We start from the raw sequence: 22,998 nt of genomic DNA on the forward strand, positions 1-22,998 counted from the left end.
CAGAGGATATATTTGGTCTGGTGACATGGAGGCCATGGGTCATCTTGGCAAGACTGGTTTTGTAGACTTGTGAAAGAATGGCACAGGTCAGAGTGGCTCTCAAGGTACAGAGAAGAAGAAATGGAGGCAGTCAATACAGACCACATTTTCAAGAAGCTTGTCTGTGAAGTGGAAGAAGGCAGAGAGAAGATTCAAAAAATATTTTTAAGATGGAGGAAGTCTGTAGATGTTTACATACTTTTGGGAAGAAGCCAGGAGAAGGGGACAAAATGAAGATAACAGGCAAGAAAAGTGGCCGTCAATAATTCAAGCGGAAGGTGGAGCCGAGGTGGGCAGAGGGGTCTCTCGGGGGGGGGGGGGGGTAGGTACAAGGTAAGAGGGCTCCATATGGAAACTTCCAGTAGGTGGTGGCCCCACTGAGCTGAACTCAGTTGGTGAGGGGGAAGAGTTGGAGGTTTGAAAAAGTCACCATAGCGACACACAGCAGGCCTTGTACGCAGGTTTTGCCCACCCAGGTGACAGCCATGATGTGATGCTGAATAAGAATGAGCCCACTACCCAAAGGCACAATTTCCTCCAGCAGCTTACAGGGCCCAGTGCAGGACAGAGGGCAGCTGGGTCTGCAGGGCTGCCTACCCCTGCCCCATGTGGGGGAATTCTCCTACTGGTTCTGTTTAGTCTACCTTCCTCGGAGGTGAGGGATCAAAAGACAAAGTTTGTTCTCTTGCAACCAGCCCCACATGGGGCATCCAAGTCCCCTGTCTCACTGGCCAGTACGAAGTATCCAGAGGAGGAGTTAAGGCCCTTGGGGGAGCAGTCCATGCTGGAGTACTGCTGAGTACTGCTGAGTACCCCTCACCTTTAGAGTCTTCCCTGCTCCTGCTCCTCCTGCTCCCCGCTCCTGTCTGTGGTCCTGTTCAGAGTCCATGTCCCTTGATCTCTGGGAAGTGGAAAACAGCCCTGAGAGTGAGGAGGGTAGGGATTTGGGAGCACAAGTGGGAAAGAGGGAGGGAAATGCACATATTGACAACAGCACGCACAGAGAGCAACCACACTGGTTGTTGGAGAAGATTCTGCCCAAGGCCTCCTAGGGCAGGGGTTTGGCTCAGCAGGAGCAAGTGACAAGGTCAGCAAGAGAATGATAGAAATGATGCCGTCTAAGCAGACCAGAATGGAGAATGAACACAGGAGAGCACTGACGAGAAAACAGAAGTCCCAATGACATTTTTAAAAACTTTTGTCACGGAAGTAGTTGAATGTGCAAGTGACTGGACAATCACGTACATTGTAGTACAGAAAGGGAGGGAAAGGGAAGGAGGGCAGGGCTGGTTGAGCCTGGGTCAGGAATGGAGGCCATTCCCACTGGAGATCCTGGATACTCTCGATTAGGGTTTCCAGGCTGGAATTCCCACCCGTTCTCAGGATTTTTTTTCGCTTTCCAGTTCCCGAATCCTGAGATATAAACTGTTTTCTGTTCTCCACGATGAATCGTTTCCACAAAGTGACGGCCGATACTACCAACCACCTGGGTTCAAGGAGCCGATTTTCTCGATTTCTCGACCAACTTTTCTCGGGATTCAGGAATGGAATGGAAAAGTGGGAGGGGGGAAGGGGGCAATCCCGAGAATGGGTGGGAATTCCCACCCGGAAACCCTAGCAATAAGTAGGAAAAATATCTAAGAGCTAAGCTGTGAGTAGTATGTTTATTTCCCATTATGGGTATTACTGGGTTCAAGGAGTCGATTTTCCTGATATCCTGGACAACTTTTCTTGGGATTCAGAAATAGGAAAGCGAAAAAAATTCCTGAGACCGGGTGGGAAATCCTGCCTGGAAACCCTACTCTCTATTTCCCCAGGCAGCTGACAGAAGTAGAAGAGAAAGGGAGCAGCAGGAGCAAGGCAAAGCAGGCTGATGAAAGGGGCCCAGGAGACAGTGGCCCCTGTAGTTCAGGGTCTAGAAGCCTGAGTTAGGAAATAGGGCCGGATGGACTGTGAGCTGGGAGCAGTCTATTCTGGGCCCAGCTGTGGGCACAGGAGAGAGGCTGAGACTGGTCTGGAGTTTTTCCAGATGGGGCTGGGTCTCCTGACCCAGCAGGTATCAGAGTCAAGAGGGAGAGGGGAGAGCGGGAGTTCTGGACTTCACATGAGGCAACCGTGCAGGTGGGCCCTGGGGGTGAGGGCCTCCAGGACACTCCACATCGAATCCCGTGGGTGTGGTGTGTACATTTTCTTCAGGAAATGCTTTCCCAAGCAATTGAAAGGCATGAATGGTCTCAAAAAGGTTAGGAGCTGCTGGCTGAATATTTAGACACCATGTTGAAGGGCAGCACCCTAGGGCTTACGGGAAGGGTGTGGGCTCACTTTCCTGGAACATCTCCCAAGGCACGAGGGAAAGTGCAGCCAAGAAGGGGTGAAGCAAAGTTTCCCAGCTCAGTCCCTCTTCCTCGTCACAAAGCACCTCCCCTTAAAGTTCCCCAGTCCAGAAATATTTGTGAGCCCTACTATGTGCCTGATACCAGGCTGGGTGCTAGGAATATACAGGTGAGTCAGAATAGCCCTTTTCCTTGAGTTGCTTATTGTCCTACAGGGTAAGTATTTCCATCTTCTGACCTGGCACCAAGCAGGTAAGGCACAGGGTAGGTGCTCTGGGCCTTTGCATATGCTGTTCCCTCTCTCCTGGAGCACCAGTCTCTTCTTCACACCCATCCTCATAAAATCCCTTCCACACAGTGCCTTCTTACCTCCCCTCCTCCAGGAGTAACAGAAGTTTGTATGTCACTCCATCTGGGAAGACTTCCTTGAACACCCAAGGTTATGAGCAGCACCATACCCACCTCCCCACCACACAGCTCAAGTTCTGAAGGTGTGGTGCCATCAGTGGTTCAAGGTATGGCCTCCAGGGTCAGAGTCCAAAGATGGCCTTCAAATCCTGGTCCCTTCACTGACTAGCTGAGGGATCCTGAATAACTTAATTGACTTCTCTAAGTCTCAGTTTTCCTATCTACAAATGGGAGGAGGGGGGTTGTTTTTGTTTTTGTTTTGTTTTTCATTTTTTTCCAGCTTTATTGAGATATAGTTGGCATACAACATTGTGTAAGTTTAAGGTATTGACTTGATACATTTATGTATTACAAAATAATTACCACCATAGCATTAGCTAACACACTTCTTTCCTGTTACATAATTACCATTTCTTTTTCGTGGTGAAAACATTTAAGATTGACTCTCTTAGCAACATTCAAGTATGTAATATAGTATTATTAACCATAATCACCTGTACATTGGCTCCTCAAAACTTGTTAATTTTTATTACTGAGATATAATTGACATAAAACATTATATTAGTTTTAGGTGTATAACATAACGATTCGATATTTGTATTTATTGTGAAATATTCACCGCAATAAGTCTAGTTAACATGCATCACCACACATAGTTCCCAATTTTTTATTATTGTGATGAGAACTTTTAAGATCTACTCTCTTAGCAACTTTCAAATAAACAATACATTATTGTTAACTATAGTCACCATGCTGTACATTATATCCCCAGGAAAATGGACGTTTTAATTGTACCTACTTCATAAGATTATTTTGAAAATCAAATAAGAGATTCCACATAGGGACTTCCGGAAAAATGGCGGAGTGAGGTGAGCCTCTGTAAAGCTCCCCTGGAATTTACAAAGAATCGAACAACAAAAACTCCACAAAGGACTCCCTGCACAGCAGACAAGCAACACGAAGAGGCCCACTACTGACTAAAATCACCTACAGGTGGGAGATTCGCGCGAGTGGAGGGAGGAGGAAAGGGAGAAGTGCGCGGAGACGGAACCGCGCGGGCGCAGGACGCAGACCTCGCTCAGTGCGCCGAGCTCGCTGCTTCCCGGAGCTACCGCAGCTGCGGGAGATCGGACTGCTAGGGCTCCGCCAGGGCTCCACAGGGCTGAGGGGACAGCATATAACACGGCTGAACCCAACGCTCACGGCAGAGACCTCGGAGAAAAGACTGAGGGAAAAAGGCTGAAAACGGTGGTTTAAGCCCGCACTGCCAAGTAGAGAACGGAGCCTTAGGCACTGAGACTAGCTGCCCCCTCCCTCCCCTCCCAGAGCTCGCACCGCCCCCACCTGCCCGGTGCTAGAAGCGAAACAGTAGCAGTGTCAGATCAAAACAACAGAAAATTTGCTGTTTTGAGATCTGTGGACCGCAAACACAAATTCACAGCCCAACTAGTTCCAGCAAAGGGGAGAGAGCAGTGGAAGCAGGACCGGCTGTGGTGGTGGTCGCCGCCATTGCTCTGGGCCACCTCTCACAACTCACCCCGCCCCTGACCCCACCTATCTGGGCGGATCCCTGCAGGAGTAAACAGAACTGCTGAAATATACGGGCTCTGAATCAGCAGCTGGAAGAGCTTTCGAACATCAAAAGCTCTCCGCATACCCACCGGGACACTGCGCCCTGTGACCTAGACTAACTATTAACAGAGGAGAAGCCCGTCTCCCAGGGAATCCCCCCATTGCGTGAGAAGTTGGAATAGTGCAGAGAAAACATAGCACTACTGTGTGGGAGAAGAAAAATAAGTTGCAGTTGGAGAAATAATAAAACATTCTACCAACAAGTACTGGCAAACAAAAGAAAGACCGCTTTCTATCAACCTGTTGCAGAAGTCACTCCTGTAGATGTCTAGGAAGAGAAATAGTAAACCAGTAATCGCCATGAATAACCAAGGCAACAAGATAGCTCAGAAAGAAAGTGAAAAGTCTCCAGAGAAGGCACTTGAAGATACAGAAATATGTGACTTAAATGACAGAGAATTCAAGATTGCAGTTCTGAAAAAACTCAACGAGATACAAGAAAACACAGATAGGCAGTTAAAGGAACTCAGAAACTCAATCAAAGAACAGCATGAACATTTTACGAAAGAGATTGAAATCTTAAAAAAGAACCAAATAGAATTTCTGGAGATTAAGAACTCAATAGAAGAAATTAAGAATGAAATAACCAGCTTAGGTAGTAGAGTTGACCAGATGGAGCAAAGAATCAGTGACATCGAAGATAGAAACCTGGAAATGACACAAATTGAAGAAGAAAGAGACTTGAGACTTAAAAGAAATGAAAGAACTCTACAAGAACTTTCTGACTCCATCAGAAAGAGCAATATAAGAATAATGGGCATACCAGAAGGAGAAGAAAGACAGAAGGGAACAGAGAATATATTCAAACAAATTGTCGATGAGAACTTCCCAAATTTGTGGACAGAACTGGACCCTCGAATCCAAGAAGCAAATAGAACACCTAGTTACCTCAATCCCAACAGACCTTCTCCAAGGCACATTGTATTGAAGATGTCTAAAATCAACGACAAAGAAAGAATCCTCAAGGCAGCCAGGGAAAAGAAGACGGTAACTTACAAAGGAAAGCCCATTAGATTATCATCAGATTTTTCAGCAGAAACTCTACAAGCCAGGAGGGAGTGGAACCAAATATTCAAACTATTGAAAGAGAGAAATCATGAGCCAAGAATAATATATCCAGCAAAGATATCCTTTAAATATGAAGGAGGAATAAAGACCTTTCCAGACATACAGAAGCTGAGGGAATTTTCTAATACACGACCTGCACTACAAGAAATACTAAAGGAGGCCATTCGACCACCATCAACAGGGACAATTTGTGGCAACCAAAACTCAAAAAGGGGGAGAGTAAAGGCCTGAACCGGAATATGGGAATGGAGAAAGTAAGCGTGCTGAAGAAAATGGAATACTCTAAATATCAAACTTTCTTTTACATAAACTTAAGGGTAACCACTCAAAATAAATCCAGAATTGAAATACATACTGAAATAAAAAAAGAAACAGAGGGAAACGTCATAGAATACCACCACACAGAAATAATAGACAACAACAAAAAGGCAAAGAAACAATGGAGACACAACCTTACCAGAAAACTAAGGATAGAATGACAGGAAATCCTCACATATCAATAATCACTCTAAATGTAAATGGACTGAACTCACCAATAAAAAGGCACAGAGTAGCAGATTGGATCAAAAAACTAAACCCAACCATATGCTGTCTCCAAGAGACACATCTCAGCTACAAGGACAAGCATAGACTCAAAGTGAAAGGGTGGAAATTGACACTCCAAGCAAATGGTACCCAGAGAAAATCAGGTGTAGCCATAATGATATCAGATGAAACAGACTTCAAGGTGAAAAAGATAACAAGAGACAAAGATGGACATTTCATAATGGTGAAGGGGACTGTACAACAAGAAGACATAACAGTCATCAATATTTATGCCCCCAATCAGGGAGCACCGAAATACACCAAGCAACTACTAACAGAACTAAAGGGAGAAATTGACCAAAACACAATTATACTAGGGGACTTAAATACATCATTGACAGCTATGGATAGATCATCCAAACAGAAAATAAATAACGAAATAGTAGCCCTAAATGACACATTAGATGAAATGGATATAATTGACATTTATAGAGCACTTCATCCTAAAACATCAGACTATACATTCTTTTCTAGTGTACATGGAACATTCTCAAGGATAGACCATATATTGGGACATAAAATCAGTCTCAACAAATTTAAGAAGATTGAAATCATACCATGCATATTCTCTGATCACAAGGCTTTGAAATTGGATATCAACTGTAAAAAGAAAGCGGGAAAAAACACAAATACATGGAGATTAAACAACATACTTTTAAAGAAGGACTGGGTCAAAGAAGAAATTAGAGGAGAGATCAAAAGATACATAGAAACAAATGACAATGAAAATACATCCTACCAAAATTTTTGGGATGCAGCGAAAGCAGTTTTAAGAGGGAAATTTATCTCATTACAGGCCTATCTCAAGAAACAAGAAAACTCCCAAATAAATAACCTCATGTTACACCTTAAAGAACTAGAAAAAGAAGAACAAGTAAAACCCAAGGTCAGCAGAAGAAAGGAAATAACAAAAATTAGAGCAGAACTAAATGAAATAGAGAACAAAAAGACAATAGAAAAAATTAATGTGACAAAGAGCTGGTTCTTTGAAAGATTAACAAAATTGACAAACCCTTGGCTAGACTTACTAAGATAAAAAGAGAGAAGACACTGATTAACAAAATCAGAAACGTAAAAGGGGAAGTTATCACGGACACCACAGAAATACAAAGGATCATCCAAGAATACTATGAAGGACTATATGCCACCAAATTCAACAACCTAGAAGAAATGGACAACTTCTTAGAAACATATAGCCTTCCAAGGCTGAACCATGAAGAACTGGAAAATCTAAACAGACCGATCACCAGTAACGAAATTGAATCAGTCATCCAAAACCTTCCCAAAAGCAAAAGTCCGGGACCAGATGGCTTCACTAGTGAATTCTACCAAACCTTCAAAGAGGATCTAATACCAATTCTGCACAAACTCTTCCAAAAATTTGAAGAAGAGACAGTACTCCCTAACTCATTTTATGAGGCCAACATTACACTGATACCAAAACCTGGTAAGGACAGCACAAAAAAAGAAAACTACAGACCAATATCTCTAATGAATACCGATGCAAAAATCCTAAATAAAATTCTAGCAAATCGAATACAACAATGCATTAAAAAGATTATTCATCACGACCAAGTGGGGTTCATCCCCGGGGCACAAGGATGGTTCAACATACGCAAATCCATCAATGTGATATATCACATAAACAAAATAAAGGACAAAAATCATATGATTATATCAATTGATGCAGAAAAAGCATTTGACAAGATACAACATCCATTTATGATTAAAACACTTAATAAAATGGGTATAGAAGGAAAATACCTTAACATAATAAAGGCCATATATGACAAGCCCTCTGCTAATCTCATAATTAATGGAGAAAAACTGAAGCCCTTTGCTCTACGTTCAGGAACACGACAGGGATGTCCCCTATCACCTCTGCTTTTCAACATAGTGTTGGAAGTCCTTGCCAGAGCAATCAGGCAAGAGAAAGAAATAAAAGGCATCCAAATTGGGAATGAAGAAGTTAAATTATCACTCTTTGCAGATGACATGATGCTATATATAGAAAACCCTAAAGACTCCACCAAAAAGCTATTAGAAACAATCAACGAATACAGTAAAGTTGCCGGCTACAAAATCAACGCACAAAAGTCCATTGCCTTCCTATATACTAACAATGAAATCTCAGAAAAAGAAATACAAAAAAAAAATTCCTTTTGCAATTGCAACAAAAAGAATAAAATACCTTGGAATAAACTTAACCAAGGATGTGAAAGACCTATATGCTGAAAACTATAAGACATTTTTGAAAGAAATTGAAGAAGACACAAAGAAATGGAAAGACATTCCGTGCTCATGGATTGGAAGAATCAACATAGTTAAAATGGCCATATTACCCAAAGCAATATACAGATTCAATGCAATCCCCATCAAAATCCCAATGGCATATTTTAAAGAAATAGAACAAAAAATCATCAGATTTGTTTGGGACCACAAAAGACCCCGAATAGCCAAAGCAATCTTAAGGAAAAAGAACAATAATGGAGGTATCACACTTCCTGACTTTGGCTTGTACTACAGGGCTACAATAATCAAAACAGCATGGTATTGGCAGAAAAACAGACACATAGACCAATGGAATAGAATTGAGAACCCAGAAATAAAACCACATAAATATGGACAGATAATTTTTGACAAAGAAGCTAAAAACATACAATGGAGCAAAGACAGCCTCTTCAATAAATGGTGCTGGGAGAATTGGATAGCCACGTGCAAAAGAATGAAACTGGACTGCTATTTGTCACCATGTACCAAAGTTAATTCAAAATGGATCAAAGACTTAAGCATAAGACCTGACACAATAAACTGCATAGAAGAAAACATAGGTACTAAACTTATGGACCTTGGGTTCAAAGAGCATTTTATGAACTTGACTCCAAAGGCAATGGAAGTCAAAGCTAAAATAAACGAATGGGACTATATGAAACTTAAAAGCTTCTGCACAGCAAAAGAAACCATTGACAAAATAAAGAGGCCACCAACTGAATGGGAGAAGATTTTTGCAAACAGTGCCTCCGATAAGGGGCTAGTATCCAGAATATACAAGGAACTCATGCAACTCAACAACAAAAAAACAAACAACCCAATTGAAAAATGGGCAGAGGACTTGAAGAGACATTTCTCCAAAGAGGACATACAAATGGCAAATAGACATATGAAAAAATGCTCAACATCACTAATCATCAGAGAAATGCAAATCAAAACCACAATGAGATATCACCTCACCCCAGTCAGAATGGCGATCATCAACGAGACAAACAATAACAAATGTTGGAGAGGCTGTGGAGAAAAAGGAACCCTCATACACTGTTGGTGGGAATGCAGACTGGTGCAGCCATTATGGAAGGCAGTGTGGAGGTTCCTCAAAGAATTACGAATAGAATTGCCATATGACCCAGCAATCCCTCTTCTGGGTATCTACCCAAAAAATCTGAAAACATTTAGAGATAAAGACACGTGTGCTCCAATGTTCATTGCAGCTTTGTTTACGGTGGCCAAGACATGGAAACAACCAAAATGTCCTTCGATAGATGAATGGATAAAGAAGTTGTGGTATATATACACAATGGAATACTATTCGGCAGTAAGAAAAGATGATATAGGAACATTTGTGACAACATGGATGGATCTTGAGAGAGTAATGCTGAGCGAAACAAGTCAGACAGAAAAAGCAGAGAACCATGTGATTTCACTGATATGTGGTATATAAACCAAAAAGAACAAAAGAACAAGACAAACAAATGAGAAACAGAAACTCATAGACACAGACAATAGTTTAGTGGTTGCCAGAGGGTAACGGGGGCGGGGGGTGGGGGGTGGGAGATGAGGGTAAGGGGGATCGAATATATGGTGATGGAAGGAGAACTGACTCTGGGTGGTGAACACACAATGGGATTTATAGATGATGTAATACAGAATTGTACACCTGAAATCTATGTAATTTTACTAACAATTGTCACCCCAATAAATTTAATTTAAAAAAAAAAAAAAAAGAATAAAATAAGTGAACAATTTAGAAAAAAAAAAAAAAAGAGATTCCACATAGAGCAACATAGCACAGTGCCTGGCAGAGAGTTCAAATAAGCACTTAGCAGCTATTCTGACACTTTCCTACAGAACGGATTACATTAAGCAGCAGTGTTTGAGGGCTGGCCCCGTCTATCTGGTTACCAATACAAATCTTAGCAAAGACCCAGCCACATAGTCAGTGCTCAATACCAAGCTGTTGAATGAATGAGTACATTAACCCCTTAACTGAAACCACATAAAGCCATCTACATCTTCACTATTTCTGGCCCAGACTCCTGGGCTACAAACTGAGGGGCCACATGGTAGCAGAGGGTCGTGAGGGGAACAGTGAGAAGGAGGCCTGGCTGGAAGTTGCAGAGAACCACCCAAAGTGCCACCCAAGGGGCAGCCTGTCAACAACCAGCATTGTCCTGTCAGGAACTCAGGCCTGAGGTAGGGCACCTGCCCAGCCAGAGGAAGAATGTCACTTCAAGGAAGCACATTCTCCCCTCTAACACCACAACCCTCCCCATTCTGGGTGTACCTGGGTGCTTGCCATGCCTGAGGGAGAGCTCTGGGTCTTCCTCCTCACCTAGCTTGTTGGGAGGCAGGGTGTCCAGAAGTTTCCCTTCCAAGAACAAGAGAAGGAACAGGATGTGGAGAGGCCTGGAGGAACTGAACATACAGGTGGCAGAAATGAGAGGCGGTTTCTCAAGTTAGAATTTAGGCCCTGGGGACTCCCAGCGTCTAGTGGAAGAGGCTGTGGAGTCCGGTGGCTCTGAGTTCTAATTGCAGGTCTTTCCCCAAATTTCTGTGTGACCTTAGGCAAGTTACTTACCTTCTCTCAATCCTAGCTTCTACTTCTGTAAAACGGAAACAGTGATATTGCACTAGTGATGGCTATCATTGCTTGTCCTGTTCACTGACCCTCGCCAAGTTAAAGGGCAGTCCCACGTTTGCTCCAAGTGACTACATGCCCTGGGTGGGGTCTCCCTTTTTCCCGGAACTCTGAACTAACAGGTACAGCAGGAAATGGCAGTTGCTCAGGGGTTAAGAGTGAAAGGTCACATGATGTTAGGGCTGAGGCTGCCACTATGAGCTTCACTCCGTTAGGACTTACAGGAAAGCAGAAATCTAAGTGGGCCAAGCAGTCTGGCTGGCAGAGAGGGGAATAAATGGCAGAGAGAAGCAGAGACAGCAGAAAGACGGTTGCTACAGCTGCCTTGATGCCTCTGGGTACCCCAGTACCCCAATCACTGGGTATCCAAGCAACAAACACCCTTCACCCTGAGGTCAGAAAAGCCATAACTGGAACCTGTTTCCAGCTCACAAGGTTGTCTTGAAATGAAAGCTTTAGCCCCAGCACAAGTGCAAGAAACCTCAGGAAGGCCCCTCCATGGTTCACCACAGCACTCAAGCTTATTAGGCCCCCGGGCGCCCACATGGTACAGGGCACAGGAGGGTGGACAGCTGCAGTTGCTGAGCAGCTCCTCCTGCTTCCCTCAGCACCACCCAGCCAGTCCTGCACACCTGCAGATGCCCCAGGAGTGGCCAATTAAGGTCAGCTCAATGGAGACTTACCCAGAAGGCTCGCACAGTCAGGGCTGGGTGGGGGCAGGAGCCACAGAGGAGCCCCAGTGAGGTGCAGTTTAGGCTCAGTCTGGTTAAGAACGTAGCTCTGGAGCCAGAATGTCTAGGTGTGACTCTGAAAGTGACCTGGGGATAACACTAGAATCTACTTCCTAGGGTTGAGGGAAAGGTAAAAACAGGTCATGATGGGCCAAAGTCAGGAGAACACGCAAGCCATGGAGCAGACAGCCTATGAACATCACAGTTGGTACCTGGAAGAGAAGCAGCCAGATGCAGACCCTGGGTTTCACTAGAGGGGAAGAAATTGAGGCAGGCCTGGTGCTGAGACCAGGGTCCCTCCAGTCACTCTCTTCCTGTCTCAGCCTTAGGTCTGGGATTCCCACGAGCATCGTCTTCCTAACTCTGCCTACAGCCTCACAGCCCGCCCACCCTCACCCCTCATTTTGTCCTGAAGCTCCTGCTCATCATCCATACTTCAAGCTCTTGCTCAAATGTCAGCTCCCCTAGTCGTCCTCTTCAACTAGGCCCCTCTGTTATTCTCTGTCTCAGACTCTAATAACATTCATCATAAACTGAATTCCAGGAAAACCGTGCAACAACATTCATTCAGACGTCACACATCTGGGGGCTTTCTCCTGTCCCCCAGCAACCCTGCCAATGTTCTTGTACAAGAAGCACTCAAACTCATGTCTTTAGGGGCAGGGATGGGATGTCCAGGAAGTGACAACCTTGTGACCACTTGAGACTTTCTCATTTCAGTGTAAGCCCAGTTATGCATAATGTAAATTGCACTACATTTACTTTTTATGACAGAAAAATAATTCATTTTTTAATTCAATGTTTTCCTTATTTCAACTTGTAAAATCCACCCCCCTTCTTCCGCCTCCTCCCTCCCCCCGCCCCACTCCTGTTCAAGCCGTTGTTTCTCAGTCTAGCTGTGTAGGACACAGTCTCCAGGCACATGCTGGTGGTATTATGAGTCTTGCGCTCCCACCGGCTGAGGCAGTTGGTCGCCAGTCATTGGTTGGCCGCTCACAGCAGCTCACGGCAGCTCTTGCCGGCTGTCAGCCGCTCACAATGGCGGCCGGCCACTCATGGTGGCACACGGTAGTACACGGCAGCACACAGCAGCTGGCAGCAGGCAAAATTTTTAATAAATGAAGTCTGCTAACTAAAAATGTATTAATTTCACTATATAGGTGTATGACCTTTTACTTTTAAAATCATTTAACATGACTTGAAATTACTTTATAAAGTTCTGGATTGGGTTGCCTAGCTGAGAGCAGTGCCACAGCTCAGAATTTTTATAGGCATAACAAAGGTACTTACTACATTTTCAAAATTATTTTATACAGAACTTCTTTTAGGAGAGTGAACCTGAATATCTTGTTCCTCTTTTTCCTGTTTCTTAAACCGTGTTCCCAGACCCGATTTTTTTTAACAGGATTTTTTCAGAGCAGCTTTAGGTTCATAGCGACACTGAGCAGCAGGTGCAGTTTCCCACACACCCCTCGCCCCGAATGTGCAGGGCCTCCCCCATTATCAACACCCCCCACCAGGTATTCACTTGTCATTAACCTCACAGGAACATCATCTCTCATTTTATAATTGGATTATTTGGAACTCACTTAGCACAACATGGTGGGAATTGAATGTTAACGTACTTAACTTGATACTCGGCTTTATCTGCCTCACCCAGTGGGATGTAAGTTTCGTGAGGGAGAAGGCCAGTCTGGGCTGCCCAGTGCTGAATCCTCAGTCACCTGCACAATGCTTCCCGAGAGTGGGAGCTTAACTTGAGGAATAAGACCCTCACAAACAAGGTCAGTAAGCCTAACCAGGTGGCCAGCTACTACTACCAGATCACTTATCCTCAGTGGAAGAGGAGACCTGGAGGACAGACAACAACCACCAACAACCGGATCTCGGCAGTCCCCACCAGCCTTCTCCTGTGATCACAGGCTCCCAAGAAGCCTAAAGGGGAAGATCACCCCTTGTTCTAGAACAGGCATCTCTCAGTCCCCCCTCAGCCCCTGAGGGAGCTGGCTCCACAGCTCAGCTTCAGGGAGGGCTGGGAGATGGGCCAGACTGCCTCTGCCCTGCCTCCTCACCATGATTGATGGAGAGGGCAACCCCAGGAAGGAAGCCTCAACCAAGGACCAGCTAAGAAACTTTTTAAAAAAATTTGTTATTGTAAAGCATAATAAATTAATGAGTTAAGTTCCATTCAGATGGTTTGGGTTTTTTTCTCCGTCACATTTGTATCTTAATTTCAGAGGTGTGTCTCCGGTGGGATCCCAAATAAATAGATGTTTGGTGGGGCCTCCATTAAATACATTGTCTGGTTTCTGAACAACTTGAGACATAAGTAACCAGAGTAAACAAGAAGATGAAGGTGTAACAATGGGGACCTTGTCCTTATGGAGGGAGAACACCCAATGTCCAGGAAAACAGCTGAAGGAGGGTCACACAACCAGTTTCCTGCTACTATGGGTGTTTCTCTCTTATACGGGTTTATCTGATGTTGTCTGAGGAAGTTGTCCTTTGAAGGCTCCAATGTAAAGCTATGTCCCAGGACAGGAGAAGTGGAGAAAGGTGACCCCTGTCCCAAGGGTCACACAGAGTCTTCTTCCATTCCATGCTCCTAGAGTGGAGGCAGGTGTATTGTCCCCTCCAAGCCCTCCACTGTTGGGCAGATCGTCCCGTCTTTCCTGCCTGCCCAACTCCACGCTGCTTAAAGAACAAGTCTGCAGTCATCCAAACATGGTCGTAAATTCATCTGTTCTACTTCTGGCAGCTCTCTCACTGTGGAATGAGTATGTGCCAACAAGGTTACATATGGAATGGAAATTGGATTTTCCACTTCCACTAGGCAAGCAGAGGTGTGTTTCACTCCAAGAAAGGAGGGCAGAGGAGCAGGGTCTGGGAATGGGAAAAGAAGGAAATGAGACTACGTGAAGATCTCATTACCCTGGGATGTGGTTTTAATTCCATCTTTCCCCCAGTTTAAGAGCTCCAAATTAAATATACATGATGCAATTACAACATGGAGACCCTGGGTCAGTCTCCAGAGACTGTCACAGGGAAAAAGCAACAACAAAATCAAGGAAAGGAAGAGCAGACTCTCAATGCCAATTTGAACAAAGTGGCAACCACCTCCAGTCTGCACCGCAGGGGCTCTGGCCAGCTGCTGACCAGCTCCCATGGCAGCCACAGCCTTGAGTGCTCTGGGAGGGATCTCCAGCCCACAGACACATCGCAAACCCTCCTGGGCTGAGGAGCCTCAGAAGTGACCAGATCTGACCATCCACATGCCTTACACCATTGTTCAAATGCAAGGGTTTCCTGTGCTGTCACCTCCACACCTTCGTTCCTGATTTCCTTCCTCAACCTAATCCATAATGCCCTTTATCCCACGCTTGATTCTTTCCCCTCCTCCAAGGTTCAGCTGAAGTCCCCCTCCTTCAGAGACAATCAGGTCTCTCAGGGTGGCCACCACCAACTCCTTGCCAACCCCACACACGCAGTCCTCTGCATCCTTCCCTCCTCCCCTTCTCCCCTTCCCCACAGCTAAGGCTTCTCAGATCAGCGGCTCCTTCTCAGCACAGAGCCTGACGTCACTCCATCCAAGAAAAGAGCACCCTCTCCCAAGACCCTGAATCTTCTCAACATGCTACCCAGATGCATTTCTCCTCGTGCTGGACGGGCGCTTTATGTGGACCCCTCAGCTGACCCCGGTCTGTTATTCCACCTGCTGTGAGGAAGAGCACCATGACCTTCTGGTCCCTAATCCAGGGACCCTGCAGTCTCCTGCCCCCTGCTGTCTGCAGTATGCAATGCTAGTAATTGCCATACCACCCTTGACTTTCATGATGGGCTTCTCCTGGTTTTCCTCCTGCATCTCTCAACATTCCTTTTCTGACCTCTTTTCAGACTCTTGTCCTCAGCCAGGACCTCAAATATGTTCTTCTCCAGAATTATGGAGAACTCTTTCTCTTCTCATGCCACCCCTCTCCCAGGTGCACCTTGAATCTACACCCTACTCCCACCATCCCTCCCTGTTGAGCATGCCCGTGACCTGTATCCATTGTTTGATGTCCATTAATGCCTGATGCACTAGTTCTCCTCCCACAATAGCCCCCATCCTTTATCCACTCCCCCACCCCAATAGCTTTTTTCAGACATATTAAGACAGTCTCCCACCAGCTTGTGTCCAGAGATCCTCCCTCATCCACCCTCCACCTGTTGCCACAGTCACATAGCTAAGGAATGCAAGGGACATTATTTTACTGACAGTTTAGGTGCCAGGCACTACGCCAAGAGGTTTCTCATATGCCGGCCCATTTAATCTTCTAATGACTCTGTATGTTAGACACTGTGTGGGGACAGAGCCCCAGAAAGCAGTTTCCAGGCTCTCGGCCTCACATAGAAAGGTGCTGGCTCAGGTAGCAAATGGCCATCAACTGTGATTAGATGGCCATCAGCTGTGGCTAGTTGGCCATCAGCTGTAACCAGTGAGCCATTGGCCACTAATATAACTGCTGTGGCTACGCTAGAGAGAGAGGAGAGAAAGAATGGGGCTAGCAAGAAGATGGCGGCTGGGCTGGCAAGAGCGGATGGCGGTTTGCGGACAGTGTGGATCCAGCCTCCAGTGAGAGTATAGAGCCGCCAGAGAGAATATAGTGGTATGACTCCCCTACCTATGGCTCCGTGGGTGTTCCTTTTTGGCCTCACCATATCCTGCGTTCTTATGTGGGGAGCGGGAGCTGAGACCCCGCAGGCCACCCCGCACGACACCTGTGTTCTTGTGCAGGGAGCAGGAGCAGAGACCCCGCATGACACCCTGCACGACACATTGTTACACTCATTTTCACTTATGAGAAACCTGAGGCTCAGAGAGGGTGAGCAACCTGCCCAAGTCTTAATGCCACTAGGGACAGAGTCGCGTTTGGAGTCTGGTCGGCCTCACTCCAGTTCCTCAGCCCCATTCATTTCCTACCTGATTCCCCAAATGCACATCTGATCACAATAGTCCATTACCTTTTCATTGTGCTCCAGGAAAAATCCAAACTCCTTAGCATAGCATCCATAGTCCTCCCCAAGCGCCTCAGCCCACCTATTTCAGCCACATGGGATGGTCCAGCTTGCCTCCATAAGCTGAGATGGTTCTTGCCCCATGTTTCTGCACATTCAGCCTCCTCTTCCTGGAATATCCTTCTCACCTCTCTATCCAGTGAACACTTCATTTCTTAAGACCAGCTGAAAATTGCCTTCCTTGGGAGGTCCCCCATCTTCCCAGGTCGGGGGGGCTATCTCTTTGGAGCTCCCAGGACACCCTGTGCATGCTGGGTGCTGGCATTCACCGCATTGCCTTGGAATCACTTGTTTAATCTTTCAAATGTCACTTTTAGCTTTGTAACCTGAGGGCCCAACACAGGTCCTGTGTACAGCAGGAAGGGCCTAGGAAAAACAGAAAGATCGAAGGAGCACCTAAGCCAGATCTGCTTAATGTGCGGTCTCCAGACCAGCAGTGGCAGAAGACAGCTCCACTCCACTCAGACTCAGAGTCAGACTCTCTGGGAGTGGGGACTGGGACTTGGTACATTAAAGACGCTCCCCAAGAGAGTCTCACACACAGTGAAACTTGAGAATCTCTGATCTAGACCAGCACTTGGCCCTGATCCTCACCAGCCCAGCCTCACAAAATCAGATACTGGGCTACTATCTCCTTATACGCAACCAGGACAGTATTTCCCAAACTTTTTCCTATCAGGACACACATATAAAATAATATTTTAGGGTGCTCTGGAGTAAACAGACAAAGCTGCTCAGAGCTGGAGTTGAGAGGCAGTCCTGAGCTACCCTGGGCCCCACCCAGCCGAGATGAGCAACATTTCTGCATACCTGGAGCCCACTCCTGACACCCTGCTGAGGAAGCTAAGAGCAGCAGGCACAAGCAGCCAGGCACAGTTGCCCAGCCTTCACAGGGATGCTGGTGCTGACAAGCTTTGATGAAGCCCCAGTGAGCGATGATGGCCTTGTGGTCAGCCACGGCTGAAACAGCAGTGTGGACCTCCACAGCTTAGGACCATTCCCACCACAAGAAACTAACTTAGGGTCTCCTGGCCTTGGGAACTGCACATGGAGGAAAGAAAAGGTGAGAGCTCTGAGTATCCCCTGCTGGGCTCTAGACTGTACTATCCAAAGAAACCCCTGGGGTTCCTCCCTCCAGCCCCGCCATGCACTGCCCTTCCAGGAGGGACGATAGGCAGCCAGAGATGGTCTGTCAGCAGGGATGCTGAGCTTTCCCCTGCCAGAGACAGGCTGCTACAGTGACCTGATGTACTTCCAAAACCTCCTTATTCACTTAATCACTTAATAGAATAAATGGAGGAAGGGGCTGGCAAATCAACTACGTACTTGCATCTGCTGTGAACCCTAAAAATCACCCTTCAAAGCACCCTATTTGCCAGGTAGAACATATTCTCCATATTCTCTATGGACCCCAAACCCATCTGCTGACCTTTCTGGAGGGCCTAAGAAGTGTAGAAAACTTGCCTTTACAATATATTAAAGAGGAACTGCAAGCTGGAAGACTCCTTAAATCATTGAGTCTTTTTTTTTATTATTAAATTTATTGTGGTGACAATGGCCAACAAAACTACATAGGTTTCAAGTGTATGATTCTATAATACTTCATCTCTATATCACATTGTGTGTTCACCACCCAAAGTCAGTTCTCTTTACATCACTATATACCTATTTGACCCCCTTAACCCTCTTTTACCACCCCCTTCCGCCTTACCCTCTGGTAACTACTAAACTGCTGTCTGTGTCTATGAGTTTTTGTTTCTTTATTTGTTTTTCTTGTTCCTTTGTTGCTTTCAGTTTTACATCCCATATATCTGTGAAGTTATATGGTTCTCAACTTTCTCTGTCTGACTTATTTCACTTAGCATTATAACCTCAAGATCCATCCATGTTGTCGCAAATGGCAGTATTTCATCTTTTCTTATGGCAGAGTAGTATTCCATTGTGTATATATACCACATCTTCTTTATCCATTCATCTATGGAAGGACACTTTGGTTGTTTCCATGGCTTGGCCACTGAGCACATGTATCTTTATGACTAAATGTTTTCAGAATTTTTAATATACTCAGCAGAGGGATTGCTGGCTCATACAGTAATTCTATTCCTAATTCTTTGAGGAACCTCCACACTGCCTTCCATAGCGGCTGCACCAATCTGCATTCCCACCAACAGTGTATGAGGCTTCCTTTTTCTCCACAGCCTCTCCAACACTTGTTACTATTTGTCTTGTTGATGATAGCCATTCTGACTGGGGTGAGGTGATATTTCATCGTGGTTTTATTTGCGTTTCTCTGATGATTGAGTCTTTAGATAAGGAGCTGATGCCTTTCATGTTCCTATGAATGCTTAACTCCTGATTGAGAGATGCTTCCGGGCAGTAACAAAAAAAGCTCTGATGATGTACCATAGAAAAAAATCAGTTTTCCCCCTGGGGTTTAACTAGTTAGATGGAGAATTTGTATTCTATGAAGCAGCTTGGGAACACTGAGTAAAGGGGCCATTAACTGAATAAAGGGCCTACCACCGCGTGACACATAAATTGACATTCAACAATTTGTATACAAATGGTTACAGGGATGGATGGATGGATGGATGGATGGATGGATGGATGGATGGATGGGAAGTAGCTTCCCTTTTTGAGAGTTCTTTCCTTTAGCACTATCCCTAGATGTGTCAAATCACTGTGTATACCTTTCTGGATACCCCTCCCCATCATTTTAACATAGACACAGATTGGTTCAGCTAAATGGAGACCAGGCAGCATGTTAAGGGACATGAAAGGAAGAAAGAGCACAGAGAGGGCCTCCAAAGGATATGAAAAGTAGGAGAGCCTGTTGCCAGCTTATCCCAGTGCTGCATGTATCTATTAATCTAACGTTTCGTTTCGTTTTGTTCTGTTTTGTTTTGTTTTTCAGCCTCAGCTAGAAGTGCTACCACCTTTCCCCCTTTACTAGGGGACGCCAGAGACTAACTAAGCCAGAAGGACCTGACCTAATCAGAGGAAGCAAACTGGCCCTCAGACATATTTTGTTTGGCCTCTATAGCCACTTAAAATTTTGGATTGGATATTAACATGTAAAAATCATATTTTGTAGAAACATATAGATTTTTTGTTTTCCTTGGGGAAAAAAAAGAAAACAGAAGATCTGGCAATATTGTCCTGACACCTTCTCCTAGTGACAATTGACTGGCATTGGGAATAGGCTGCCTGTATCAGGCAGGAGTACATTCTCCAGTTTGTCACAGTTCCCTCTTCCCACCTTGCCCTACTATATACTCTGCCCATTCCACTCATTTAACAGTTTGTATTTCACTCACTTAACAGTTTGTTACCCAAAGTGTGTGAGCTCTGCACAAATCCAATACCCTCACTCTATAGATGAGGAAACTAAAGCCTACAGGGGAAATGATTTGATTAAGTTCACACAACAAGCTGTTGGCAGAGCCAGGACAGGAACTCTAGTAAATTACTGGTTTGTTTGTCAGTGTTTAGCATAAGGCGGGTCTTTTCAATACTATTGAATAAATGAATGTGTGAATTAATCGTCCATTTTTTTCTAACTAAGTTTGAAGGTTGCCCTATCTGTGCTATTCCAGCTCTACCTTTCATGTCGCCTCAAAGCACCTCCCCAGGAGCTAGCCTGGGCTTCATCTTCCTGGACCAGAACTTTCTGCCAATCTCTATGCAGTTGATGGCCATTCCCTGCTCCCAGAGGTAAGGAGTGAGAGGAGAGGCTGAGTGGCTTAAGCCAATCTGTGGACCACAGGAAATCCCTTCCCCTTGGCCAGTGATGGGCATTAGCCCATTCAAAGGCAGTGAGTCAGGAGCAAGTAGTCACTTGGTCCTCTAGGAAAGAGACTCCCTGGAAGTTGCTGACCACCATTTGGTTTGGGGACCAATTAAGTAGAGCTCTGGGTAGAGCCTCACTTGAAGTTGACATAATCCCTGGATCGTTCAGTTAGGGAGGCCAACCTACATTCTCTTTCTTGCTGAAGCCAAGTGGGACAGGTTTTCTGTCATTTGCAACATAAAGAGAGCTCCTGGGGACTGGGGCACTTCTGCAAAACAGTCTTTTCTAAGGAATGGAGGGTGTATGAATCTGAACTCTCTGGGTTGTCAGTGATGTATCCAACCGCCATCCTACCGAGCATCCGCTCAGCAAACATGCATGGGTCTCCTGCTCTGCGCTCGGTGCTGAGGTTGCAAACAAAACTAAGACGTACAGCACTTACCACCCAGTGAATAACAGAAGCAGATTTCCTTCTGGAAAGATGGGTAAGATTCAGCAGGAGAGGATGTCTTCGTAAGCCAGTTAAAGGAGCTTAGCCTAGTCAAAAGGGTAACATTTTGTGCGGGAATTAAAACAAACAAACAAATTATTTTCCAATATAAAAATAACACATTTGTTTAAAATAAGAAAACACTAAAAAATATAAATGTTTTAAATCACCCATAGGCCTGCAAATCAGAGTAATCATTTTAGCATTTTTGTTTGTTTCCTTCCGGTCTTTTTTCCTTTGCATAATTTTTTTACAATTTTATTTCAGTGTGGCAAGAACACTTCACATGAGATCTATCTTCTTAACAAATTTTTAAGTGTACAAGCATAAAATGGGACTGTCCCAGGAAAATTGGGATATATAGTTCCCTATTTCTAATCCCTAATATAAAATTATCTGATAAAAGCTACACTTGAAGATTTAGCTTAGGTTTGAAGTTAAGATGTGTCCCCTGCCCTCTACCCCAAATCTAATACAGTATTGTTGACTACCAGCAAGTTTTTGTGCAGATCTGTAGAACTTATTCATCTTGGATAAGTGAAACTTTATGCCCATTAATTAGTAACTCCCCATTTCCCCCTACCCCCAGCTCGGGAAACCACCATTCTCCTCTCTGTTTCTATGAGTTTGACTATTTTATATACCTCATATAAGTGGAATCTTACAGTACTTGTCCTTCTGTGACTAGCTTATTTCATTTAGTACAATGTCCTCAAGGTTCACCCATGTTGTCTCATATTGCAGAATTTCTTCTTTTTATAGCTGAACAGTATTCCATTATTTATATATATATATATATATATATATATATATATATATATATATATATATAATATATATGTATTATATATATATAATTATATATAATCTTATATTCATATATATTATATATAATCTTGTATTCATATATATTATATATAATCTATATTATATATATATAATTACATTTTCTTTATTCATTCATGTCAGTGGACATTTAGGTTGTTTCCACATCTTGGCTATTGTGAATAATGCTGCAATGAACATGTGAGCGCTAATATCTCTTCAAGATCCTGATTTCAATTCTTTTGGATAAATACTCAGAAGTGGAATGGCTGAATCATAAGGTAGCTCTATTTTTAATTTTGGGGGGAACCATATATTGTTTTCCATAGCAGCTGCACTATTCTGCATCCCCACTAATAGTGCACAAGGGTTCCAATTTCTCTATACCCTTGCATAGTTTTTATTTTGGGGATTGTTCAAAAATTGTGATCCTCTTCCTCTCAACCTGTGGTGCCTGAGGTGGAGGCCTGTTTTCTTCTGACAACAGCTTTTGCAAGGTGCTGGGAGAACAGGCTTAAACAGTGGCACACACATGCAGCAGGTGGAAGGGAGAACAGGCCACACACTGGGTGGTGTTGAAGAAAGAACTTCACAGGTTTCCGTCATTTCCCATGGAAATCAGGCTCTGGCTCTCTTTCTCGAAGTGGGCCTATGAAAGATAAAACCCTGCCCTCTTGCTCCTCTGTAGCAAGCATGACTCCTGAAATTTGATGATGTTGTCCACGTTTTATTAGAGACTGGACCACTGAAGCAGGTGCAGCATGCCCCTGACTACTCCCTATGTCCTCTCTCACTTTCTGAGCTCTGACAGGAAGACGATCTATGGAGACAGCGCCACTCCCTGCGCTTCATGCATACACGTGAGGCAGCCTGCAGGTTTCGTCCACACGGCGACTCATGGAGACACACTCTGAGTCTGAGCTTGTGACCTATCAGCGCTCCACGGCATACAGCTCCCAAAGGTTTAGATTTGGGGTAGAGGGCAGGGGACACATCTTAACTTCAGACCTAAGTTAAATCTTCAAATTAGGTTTTATCAGAGAATTGGATATTGGAGATTAGAAATAGAGAACTATACATCCCAATTGTCCTGGGACAGTCCCAGTTTACGCTTGTTCTTCTGGCATAGT

At 44.6% G+C, this 22,998-nt stretch overlaps 1 protein-coding gene across 9 annotated transcripts in view; it reads right to left on the reverse strand.

Moving 5' to 3' along the window:
* The window catches only part of LOC109437220 (uncharacterized), a 235,906-nt gene that overhangs the window by 94,497 nt on the left and 118,411 nt on the right, over positions 1-22,998 (reverse strand). For 6 of the 9 annotated variants that reach the window (XR_012497365.2, XR_012497362.2, XR_012497367.2 and 3 more), the window contains one exon: positions 20,996-21,090. The exons of the other annotated variants lie outside the window; for them this stretch is intronic. Coding sequence is in view for 2 of the 6 variants with exons in the window: in XM_088791409.1 (XP_088647535.1) it covers positions 20,996-21,090 (95 nt within the window). In the remaining 4 variants the exon portion in view is untranslated. The remainder of the gene's footprint in view (positions 1-20,995; positions 21,091-22,998) is intronic. 9 annotated transcript variants of the gene reach the window in all.

This window comes from Rhinolophus sinicus, chromosome 14 (genome assembly GCF_057876585.1).
Source record: "Rhinolophus sinicus isolate RSI-liver-muscle chromosome 14, RSI-T2T, whole genome shotgun sequence".
Taxonomy (NCBI): Eukaryota; Metazoa; Chordata; class Mammalia; order Chiroptera; family Rhinolophidae; genus Rhinolophus; species Rhinolophus sinicus.